The sequence below is a fragment of the Vicia villosa genome, linkage group LG5 (assembly GCF_029867415.1).
Source record: "Vicia villosa cultivar HV-30 ecotype Madison, WI linkage group LG5, Vvil1.0, whole genome shotgun sequence".
Lineage (NCBI taxonomy): Eukaryota > Viridiplantae > Streptophyta > Magnoliopsida > Fabales > Fabaceae > Vicia > Vicia villosa.
The window spans coordinates 103,834,122-103,845,274 of NC_081184.1; the positions used below are offsets into that span (position 1 = coordinate 103,834,122).

The 11,153-nt window shown below is 33.6% G+C and overlaps 1 protein-coding gene and 1 pseudogene across 2 annotated transcripts; both read left to right on the forward strand.

Annotated features, from left to right (window-relative positions):
- The first annotated feature begins 1,314 nt into the window (after window positions 1-1,314).
- Window positions 1,315-5,282, forward strand: LOC131601924 (uncharacterized). Of its 2 annotated transcripts, none has more exons than XM_058873853.1 (5): window positions 1,315-1,430; window positions 3,239-3,426; window positions 3,558-3,656; window positions 3,764-3,915; window positions 4,803-5,282. In XM_058873853.1, exons 2-5 carry the CDS (start codon window positions 3,244-3,246, stop codon window positions 5,188-5,190), a joined length of 822 nt encoding a protein of 273 aa, XP_058729836.1. In that variant the 5' UTR covers window positions 1,315-1,430; window positions 3,239-3,243; the 3' UTR covers window positions 5,191-5,282. The 2 variants fall into 2 exon arrangements, with proteins under 2 accessions (XP_058729836.1, XP_058729835.1); XM_058873852.1 differs by having other exon boundaries at window positions 1,317-1,430; window positions 3,236-3,426.
- A 290-nt stretch (window positions 5,283-5,572) lies between these two features.
- On the forward strand, window positions 5,573-8,191 carry LOC131605101 (uncharacterized; annotated as a pseudogene).
- The last annotated feature ends 2,962 nt before the right edge of the window (window positions 8,192-11,153 follow it).

Consider the following 11,153-nt stretch of genomic DNA (forward strand, 5'->3'; position numbering starts at 1 on the left):
CAACAATCGAACCAGACCGATTACCTGACCGGTTCCCGGTTCAACCGGTCTGATCGGCCGGTTCGGTCTTGTTTTTAAAACACTTCAAGGTATGCTTAGTGTAAGTGATGGTTGTATTTGTCGGTACAATAATTATGTGGCTTTTTTAATAATGTAGTGGTGATTGCCTTGTTTTACATTGCTATCATAAACTGTAAATGTAATATGGAATTATGTCCTCTGGTTGTTTATAATTTTAAATCCTTTGGCTATAAAAAAAAAGTTTTTTTTTTCTCTTTTCACATTTTTAAGCATATTTTAAATAAGGAAAATATTTGACATTTTTTGAAAAAATGATTTTGTTTAGAATGATAAAAGAGTCACTATCATTACTAAATTTTTAATTTTCAGAATACTATAACAACCTAAAAGATATTTAGAATATTAATGTAAGCCCTTCAAAACCCTTCAAAACCATCCTTCAATACAATTTTTGAGTTCCCCATTTTATGGGGTTTTTTGGTGTTATGAATAAACTCAAACCCTCCAAAACCTTCCTACCCAAAATCTTTTTATCCTTTTCACTCAATTCTTCCTATTTTCCAAAACTCTCCCCTCCCTTTCCCTCCAAACTCCCAAACATAGCCTAAGAGCACAAAGTTTATATTTCAATCTAGTTGAAGTACTTTATTTTAAATAAAAAAATCAATTCGGTAAGAAAATATTTTAAAAAATTCTTTTATATATTTCAATTGTTCAAAAAGAGTTTTTGGTAAAGCCTAAAAAGAGATTTTTAGTTTAAAAAATTACATACAAACTCCTCATGTGTTCACTGTTCTTACATTCAATCTCATTTGTAAAATGTAATCATCTAAAATGCTTATTACCAATGACAGGTAGACCCAGACCCGTGAGGCTCACCAGCATCCGAACCCACACAAAAACACTCTTCTACCTTTCTTAGGTTATTTTTTAGCTTTATACCACCGGGTTAGTCTGGTTCGTTATTTTTTGGCTTTATACCACCGATTTAGTCTGGTTCGGGGGCGTGTTCTGGCATCAAGTGGTTCTATCCCCTCCCGATCAGAATTGTAGAAGATCGAACCGTGATTCTCCCTATCAAATCCAGCGCCAATCACCAGTAACGATTGGTTTCTACCTTTCTTTCTTTTATTACTAGTACTTCTCATAAAAATATTTATTGTTCAATAATTTTCATAATTATTTATTACAATATATCATTTCATATATTTGTTTGTGAGCTTCATAACCATAGCAGGGGACACGTGTACACGCTTTCATTGGATAGCTACCGTGGCTATTCCTTAAATTTTTTTTTTATATAGCAATATACTATTGCAGAAGAAGAATCTGCATAACAGTGCCGAATTAGAAAAGGCTTTGTTTTTATTGCATACTTTACTAACCATTTCATCATCTTCTTCACGCAGGTTCTTCTCTCTTCTATTTTTGTACCCTAATTCTTTTGTTAAATTGCACTGTTTATCTATATTCTCTTAAATTAGATTATGTAAATCCTATGCCATGATATGAAATTAACACTTTTAGTTCTCATGTTCATCTTATTGTTTATGATTTAGTATTTAAAATTATGATTTGTGCAATTTACCCTTTTTTTAGTTCTTAATAGCTATTAATGGTATGCTAGTTATGTCTTTTTTCCTTAATTGAACTGAATTGAATTAGTTAGAAGCTTTGACACTTGGTGTTCTTTCTTAAACCCTAACAAGTTATGAATTTGCATGATCCAAGGTAAGATTAGAGAGGGTTAGGGTGTTTTTAGCACCAAAAAGTTAGGAACTTGGAATTGGGAGTGATGGAAGTGATGTAAATTGTAATGTCATTCATACATCTAAACTTAGTGTATCATGTTTGGTTTAGCTTTTGGAACAACTAAAAGCAATTATAGAGTTGTAGAATTGATTTTGAGGTGTCTGGTTTTTTCAAAGTAGGATTGATTCTGCATCCAAAATTGATTTTACTTGAAGATTGAATTTGTAGATTTTGAGTTTAATTGTTCAACTGAATTTCGTATAAAGTTATTAATACATAGATCATTTTACATTCAACTCACTTTTAACCAAAATCTATTTTATAGAATCAATTCACACAAAATTTTTTTTTTCAAACCAAGCATACCTAAGTGTATGTTTGGTTTCGCGGTTGGAACACTTAGAGTTGACTCTGAATGTGTAGAATTGATTTTGACATATTTGGTTGGTAATTGATTTTTTTTAAAAATGATTCTATTTGGAGCTAGAATCTGTAGCTTTTGAGATTTTTTCAGTGAAATTGTCTGTTCAACTCATTCTTACAAAAATTTATCTATACATAAATTATTTTACCTTCAATTCACTTTTAGCCAAAATCAATTTTACATAACCAATTCAGTCAGAATCAATTTTTTTCACCGTAAAACCAGACAAGTTGAAATGGGTTTCTTCATGTGTAAAGAGAAAGAGCTTTCTTTATATGGACTGAGTTAACTTCTACATATTGAACTTGATCCTCAACGGTTTTCTCAATTAGATCTTATCATAAGGTTTTGATCTATGAAACACCAACACACATAAAGACATGATATTGACACCGACACATGTACATCAATAATGATTTAAGAAAATGGAAGTTATTGAATGTAAATATGTGTTGGTGTCAGACACGTCTTCAACCTGAAGTGTTGGTGCTAAAAGTCTTCATTCCCAACATTCCTTTTTTCATTCTTCCTTAGGTCATATCATATCTTAAACCTTGAAAAAGTTCTATCTGATTTTAGTCAAAATCACTTTACCTACCACTCATTTTTAGCCAAAATCAATTTTACATAATTAATTCACTCAGGATCAATTTTATCCCCGGAAAACCAAACAAATGAGTTTATTCATGTGAAGAGAGAAAGAGATCTTTCTTTATATGCACTGTGTTATCTTCTGCCTAATGAACTTGATCTTCAACTGCTTTCTCAATTAGTTTCTATCATAAGGTTTTGATCTATGAAACATCAACACACATACGGACGTGATATTGACACCAACACATGTACATCAATAATAATTTAAGAAAATGGAAGTTATTGAATGTAACTATATGTTGGTGTCAGACATGTCTGTCTTCAACCTGAAGTGTTGTTGCTACGCGTCTTCAATCCCAACATTCCTTTTTTTGTTTCTTCCTTAGGTCATATCTATAATCTTGAAAAAGTTGTATCTGATTTGTTATTTGGCTTTGGTCATAGCAGTGAGAATGTATAATAATGTCAGGCCGCAACCAGGGGTGCCTCAATTTTATTCTCAACCTCCAACAAGCTCACAACCTAATGTGTTGGGAAATGCATTTAATGCTGCCGGTTCTGGACTCATTCGAGGTGGATTGGGTGCTTATGGAGAAAAAATATTCGGATCTAGCTCTGAGTACGTCCAAAGCAACGTATGTATCAAAACTTGCAATGAAATTTACCTCTAAATCTAATTCATACATGGTGTATGATCTCGCTTCAACAATACATACATATCAGTGCACAACTTATTTATTAATTAATCATCTATTTTTGAAAACAGATATGTCGGTATTTCTCAGACCCCCAATATTACTTCCAAGTGAATGACCACTATGTTAAGAACAAATTAAAGGTGGTTTTGTTTCCATTCCTGCACCGGGTAAGCAATAATGTCACTCTTTTCTGCATTCATCTAGTTGAATTTCTTACTTTTGTTTTGCTATTTTATTTTCTTGCTTGTTCTTACTTTTGTGTTTTCTTGTTCAGGGTCATTGGACTAGAATTACCGAACCAGTAGGAGGTAGACTTTCTTACAAACCTCCAATTCACGACATAAATGCACCTGACCTGTACATTCCATTGATGGCATTTGGTACCTATGTTGTTCTTGCTGGCATTTCACTCGGTCTTCGTGGAAAGTGAGTATAAAATATCTCTAATATCTTAATTCTATAATATAGTATTGACATGAATTATATCCTCAAATTTGTGTGTATGTACAGCCTAGCGAGGTTGTCAAAATCACGATCTAGATAATTTTACGATTTTGTGATCCCACTCACCCCCAATGATTCCAATTTTAAGTAGAATTGTGTGTTGTAGCCAAATTGGGGAAAAAAACATCTTAAAACCATTGATTATGTGCGATCTTGGCCAGTTCTAGCCACAATCGACTATTTTCCGATTACTATCATTACAAGCCGAGAAGGATGACATGATGTTGAGGTGCAACAATTACGGTTTGGCGGAGGCCATTTTCTCACGAATACACTTTCCAATCAAAATATCATCTAAAAAAACTTCAAATATGTAGTATTATTTTTCGTTTTAGTAATATCTTACGATTTTTATTATGATCTTGCTACTCCTTCCCGATCTTACAAAAATAATTAGGTTGGATTTTTTGATCTTACGTTTTAGGATCTTACCATCCTCTTCCTCTCCCAATCTCACGCAAGATCCCGATTATGACAACCTTATGATACTTTCTCCTGATTAGTCCATAACATAATTTCGCAGCTAAATACATTTCCTATTCCTGGTGATACATTTGTTATTGTTATTCATAATAACCTTTGCAAATGTGACTTGAGGATCCCATAAATGTTATGTATGGTAACTAAATCGCACAAATTATTAGATGTCAATAGTCTTTGATTAGTACAGTTGTAAAGGAGTATATAAAGCTCACTAAATCCTCAACGCAATACTGTGAAGTTTATTTGCTTTGTGATGAAGAGTTGGTAAATCACTTATTTCCTCTGTTGTCTTAGTTTCTTAAGCATGTTGTATTTGTTGCTGCCAGGTTTAGTCCCGAAGCATTAAACTGGTTATTCATCAAGGGATTGGTTGGATGGTTTATGCAAACAGCACTGCTAAAAACGACATTGCTTTCATTAGGAAGTGGAGAAGCACCGCTACTCGACATTATATCGTACGCAGGGTATACTTTCGCGGGCATATCTTTGGCTGTTATTGGAAAAATAATCTCCGGTTACTCGTACTATGTTCTGATGCCATGGACATGCTTATGCATGGGAGTATTCTTAGTTAAAACAATGAAAAGAGTCCTTTTTGCAGAAGTGAGGAGTTATGATTCAAGTAGACACCATTATCTGTTGCTGTTTATTGCTTTTGCTCAGTTTCCTTTGTTCATATGGCTTGGAAACATTACAGTCAATTGGTTCATATGACATGATTGTATTTATATTGTACTATATAGTATAACTTAATGTTACTTTTTGATTGTGGATTTTAGATAATAGTAACATGAACTTTTCCTCTCTCCCTTGGTCTTATATGTATAATTTTATTAGATTCTTTGATTTTTCAATGACCATAATTATTTTTTTTACCATGTATTTCTATTTATTTTGGGGTTAATCGTCATGTTTTGATTTACCCCTTTAAAAAAAAAGTTTTTAAAAACTTCATTGAAATATTAAAATTCTAAGTCTTTTGTCTTATAGATAGCAAAATTACCCCTGTAAATTTTTTTTTTTTATTTACCATCTTGGTTTTTACACACTTAGGGGATACCTCAAAATTATAGGGTTATTTAAATATTTTTTTTAAATGGGGTAATTCAAAACACGTCTATATTGTAGGGGTAAATTAACCCTTTATTTTATATGATTCTATGCAATCGACACTAAATACAATAAAGGAAACAAAACAAATTTCTCATAGATATATAAAAATAATACTAATAGTTAACAAAAATTTATTACTATTAATAAATTTTAAAAAAATTTTAAACTTAGTTATTCAAGTTTAGTGCAGAGCATCTTCTTGTCTTTTGACTTTGAAGTGCTTCTAGCGCGATACCATAAGAACTTCAGTGCTTCTGTTTCTGAACTCAAGTTCTTCTGATGCTTCAATAGACCATGTTCTGATTCTGCTTGACCATCTTCTGATGTCTTGCGAGAGCATGTTCTGATGTTGCATACTTGAACCTTCTGAGTCAGTGCTTCTTGCGCTGAATTGTGCATACTCTTTATATATTTCCTGAAATGGAAAATGCATAGGATTAGAGTACCACATTGTCTTATACAAAATTCATATACATTGTTATCATCAAAACTAAGAATATTGATCAGAACAATTCTTGTTCTAACAATAAATGCACCTGACCTGTACATTCCATTAATGGCATTTGGTACCTATGTTGTTCTTGCTGGCATTTCACTCGGTCTTCGTGGAAAGTGAGTATAAAATATCTCTAATATCTTAATTCTATAATATAGTATTGACATGAATTATATCCTCAAATTTGTGTGTATGTGCCGCCTAGCAAGGTTGTCAAAATCATGATCTAGATCTTAAAATCTTATGATTTACGATCCCACTCACCCTAATGGTTCTAATTTTAAGAAGAATCGTGTAGCCAAATTGGGAAAAAAAACTTAAATCCAATGATTATGTGCGATCTTGGCCAGTTTTGGACATGATTGACTGTTTTCCAATCACCACCATTACAAGTCGAGAAAGATGACAAGATGCCGAGGCGCAAGAATTACGCATCTGTGGAGGCCATTTTTCCATGAATACATTTGTCTCCGAAAATATCATTCCAAAAAACTTCAAATATATAGTATTATTTTTCGATTTAGTAATATCTTACGATTTCTAAGATCTTATGTTTTACGATCTTGCTACCCCCTCCTGATGAAACAAAAATAATTGGGTAGGATCTTCCGAATTTAGTTACGATCTTATGTTTTACAATCTTACTATCCCCTCCCAATCTTATGCAAGATCCCGATCATGACAACCTTGAGCCTAGAGCTCTATACAATAGTTTCTCCTGATTAGTACATAACATAATTTCGCAGCTGAATACATTTCCTATTCCAAATGATACATTTTTATTGTTATTCATAATAACCTTTACAAAAGTGACTCGAGGATCCCAAAAATATCATGTGCGGTAGCTAAATCGCGCAAATTATTAGATATCAATAGTCTTTGATGATCAGTACAATTGTAAAGGAATATATAAAGCTCTCTAACTCCTCAATGCTATATTGTCAAGTTTATTTGCTTTGGTGATGAAGAGATGGTAAATCACTTTTTTCCTCGGGTGTCATAGTTTCTTAAGCATGCTATATTTGTTGCTGCCAGGTTTAGTCCGGAAGCATTAAACTGGTTATTCATCAAGGATTGGTTGGTTGGTTTATGCAAACAGCACTGCTAAAAGCGACATTGCTTTCACTAGGAAGTGGGGAAGCACCACTACTCGACATTATATCGTACGCAGGGTATACTTTTGTTGGTGATTTTAGTATCATCAATGCATTTTGGTAGTAATGTGATTTACTATAGGCCAATGCAATTATGCGTTAAGTTTGAAACGAGTTAGGGTAGTGCGGAGTGCACGCTCGTCGAACCAAACGTGTAATTGAATATGAGTAATAGAAACGGGGTTCCAAGGGGCGTAGCCCCTGGCGGGGTGCGGGGCAGCGCCCTGCCGGGGTCCAAGGGGCAGCGCCCCTGGCTGGGGTCCCGCTGCCAGGTCAGCGGGCGGGGTGCGGGGCAGCGCCCCGAGCAAAAATTTCGTTTGAATAGTTGCACCCTTTCCCAACGGACATAACAAGTCGGTTTGAATAGTTGCACCCGTTCCAACAGACATAACTGTTTTCGAAAAGGTGTGTCCTTTCGTCTCTATTATTGGTCTCCTATATAAGGAGTCTTTTGGTCTCAATTTGGTTTACGAAATTACACACTTCCTCTCTACATTCTGATCTGTTTTCTATTGTCAGAAACAGATTGTTCTTCGAGAATTATCCCCGCAAAGATTTCGTGAACCCAGACAAGAATAGGGTCGAAATACTTTGTTCGGAAAGTGAACGAACACGATTCTTGAAGATATCCAGGATTATCATACCATTTTCTAACAACTTTCGCAGGCATATCTTTGGCTGTTATTGAAAAAATAATCTCCGGTTACTCGTACTACGTTCTGATGCCATGGACATGCTTATGCATGGGAGTATTCTTAGTTAAAACAATGAAAAGAGTCCTTTTTGCAGAAGTGAGGAGTTATGATTCGAGTAAACACCATTATCTGTTGCTGTTTATTGCTTTTGCTCAGTTTCCTTTGTTCATATGGCTTGGAAACATTACAGTCAATTGGTTCATATGACATGATTGTATTTATGTTGTACTATATAGTATAACTTAATGTTACTTTTTGATTGTGGATTTTAGATAATAGTAACATGAACTTTTCCTCTCTCCCTTGGTCTTATATGTATAATTTTATTAGATTCTTTAATTTTTCAATGATCATAATTATGTTTTTTTTACCATGTATTTCTATTTCTTTTATATGATTCTATGCAATCTACACTAAATACAATAAAGGAAACAAAATAATTTTATGTTAGATATATAAAAATAATGTTAATAGTTAACAGATTTATTACCATTAACTAATTTAAAATAATTTAAATTTAATTAAAGAGATTCTATATTAGTAATATACTTGTATGTTGACCCGTGCGATGCACGGGATATTAATGACCTTATTATAAAAATATAATAATATGAATAATAATTAATTATATGTTTAAATAAATTTATTGTGGATTAGATTTAGTATTTATAAAGTTCGGTTTATCTTATTTCCACACTTTTAAGATAAAGTAAATTTTGTTGAAATAAATTAAAATAATAATAATTATAGAAGTTTATGGAAGAAAGTTAGTTTTAACTAAATAAGTAAAATAAATATTAAAAATTACTAAAAAGTGTTGCTTTTATTAATATATTTTAAAAATAAGAAATTAGTGAAAAAATATTAATTTTTGTTAAATAATTATAAAAATAAAATTAAATAAATATAAGACGTAATATTTATTATAAGTTTGCAAGATAAAGTTTACTTTTACTGAGAATAATAATAAATAAAGAAGTTAGAGGAAGAAACTTTGTTTTCATTAAATTAATAACTTTAAAAGATTTAACAACTTAACAACTTTAATTAATAAGATTTAACAACAAAGAAAGTATAAGACAAGGACACAACAAACTTTTTGATGGGTAAAAAAATTTGTTTGTAAAAGAAAATCACACAAGATGTAGATAGGTCGTATTGAGGTATATTTTTGGCCCATGGCCTAGAAGAGGGAAATAAATCGCCTGCAGTAAACTCTCTCTATCTTTCTCCTCACATGTTTTGTTTAACATTTTCTAAGACAAAGACATCTAAAAGTCAAAAATGAAAGAAAACAAATCTAATGACTCATTGATATCTTGATTGTAGTAACCGTGGCATATTTTAACTGCAGTGGATCATGGTCCCTAGAAGAGGACCTTAATTACCATTTAAATAAGTGTCACTTTTATTTTTAGCCATTTCTCTTTCTAATCTATCCAAAAAAAGTCAACTATTATTATGTATATCTGCCTCTCCTCCATTTCCTCCTCTGTCTCTTGTATAGTAAGATATGACTTGTCTCGGCTATCATGGCCTGTATAGTGGTCATCTCAGGAGTGTCATCCTCAAACTCATGTCTTTATGTCCGCTATTTCAATGGATACAATACACTGACAAACCGATAACACATCAACGACAAAGTCCGCTCTAATCAGTTCCTCTTCTAATATCTCCTAATGAGCTGACTTAGGTGGATCTCCTTCTGTATCCGATGTCATATAAAGATGTTTAGTAATACCAATAGGAGGTTCAAGAAAATGGACGTATGGAGCATCATGGGCAGCAATAGGGGACTCATGTCTCCAGGAAGACGATGTCGTGCACAAGTGAACTCAGGAAGACAATGCTTCTCCATCAAACAAAGTGGCACCAATGATTAAACCAGAAGATCTAGCTTCTTTCCTCCGAAAGTAAGCATGATGGGTCACTTACCATGCCTCAATCTGTCTTGGTTGTCATACATCTTACTTGTAATGACACCACAAAAATCACATCATAATCAAAAAACCTTTAGAGCAACAATAGAAATATATTAAGAAGGCAGGGCGACACAACCAATTCTTCAAGATTTTTCTCTCATTTGATATAGGGTTTTTGCTTACTTATATTTTTCCCCTTGGTAATTTGGTCAATCACCCTTATCCATTGAAGTTTGACAAAAAAAAAAGGCATATTTATTTGTGTATATTAGGATAGTACAACTATATGTTGGGTCCAAGTGTGAGTGGTTAAAGTCCCACATCGCATATGAATGGGTGAAACGTTGAATTTATAAGAGAGATGACTCATTTACCTAATGCCTTAAGGTTTTGGATAGAGATGTGGTCTCTCTCTCTCTCTCTCTCTCTCTCTCTCTCTCTTGTGGTCCTGAAGCATTGGGCGCCCGTTGGTGATCCCGACTTCCCTAGTCTCCCCAACAAGTGGTATCAGAATTGTGGTTCGGCTTGGGGGGGAGCGGGAGCTGGATCCGGTGTTGGATCCCGTTATGGGATGTGGGGGACTCACACTTGTGGAGAAATATGTTGGGTGAAAGTGTGAGTGGTTAAAGTACTCACATCGCATATGAATGGGTGGAATGTTGGATTTATAAGAGAGATGACCCATTTACCAAATGCCTTAAAGTTTTGAGTGGAGATGTGGTGTCTCTCTCTTGTGGTCCTGAAGCATTGGGCGTCCATCGGTGCTCCAGACTTCCCTGGTCTCCCTAACAAGCGAGCCAACCAACACAATGTATAAAATTTCTTTTCTGATGTGGAAGATCAGACAAAACTACAACCACACAGCAAGGAAAAACAAAGTATAGAGAGAAAAGAAGAACACAATCACTACACAAGAACATAACATGGAAACTTTAAAATCGGAGAAAAAACCACGACCGTTATCAATAGACAACCAGAGAATAACACTGTGAAAATTGTTACAACACATAATATACTTTTAACTAACCTAGACCCCTAGTACACTCACACACACCCAAAACAAATATTTAACTACATCTCACGACACTTTAATACAAGAGCATAAGAGAACAAAGAAAGTCAACTATAAGCTTAAAATACTTTTGACTGATGCATCTTATAACAAAGAACTTGAATCATATATAGCCTTGGACTCCCTCTTCCTTCACAAAATTAAGAAATGTGAGACTTAGAAGAACTTGAATCCTATATATAATTTTGGACTCTCTCTTCCTTCACAAAACTAAGAAAAGTGAAA

Excerpts from the sequence above, each read along its gene's own strand:
- LOC131601924 (XM_058873853.1), top strand. The coding sequence starts at position 3,244 with ATGTATAATAATGTCAGGCCGCAACCAGGGGTGCCTCAATTTTATTCT. Across the intron at positions 3,427-3,557 it reads CTGAGTACGTCCAAAGCAAC|ATATGTCGGTATTTCTCAGA; the intron begins GTATGTATCAAA and ends TTTTGAAAACAG. Across the intron at positions 3,916-4,802 it reads TCACTCGGTCTTCGTGGAAA|GTTTAGTCCCGAAGCATTAA; the intron begins GTGAGTATAAAA and ends TGTTGCTGCCAG.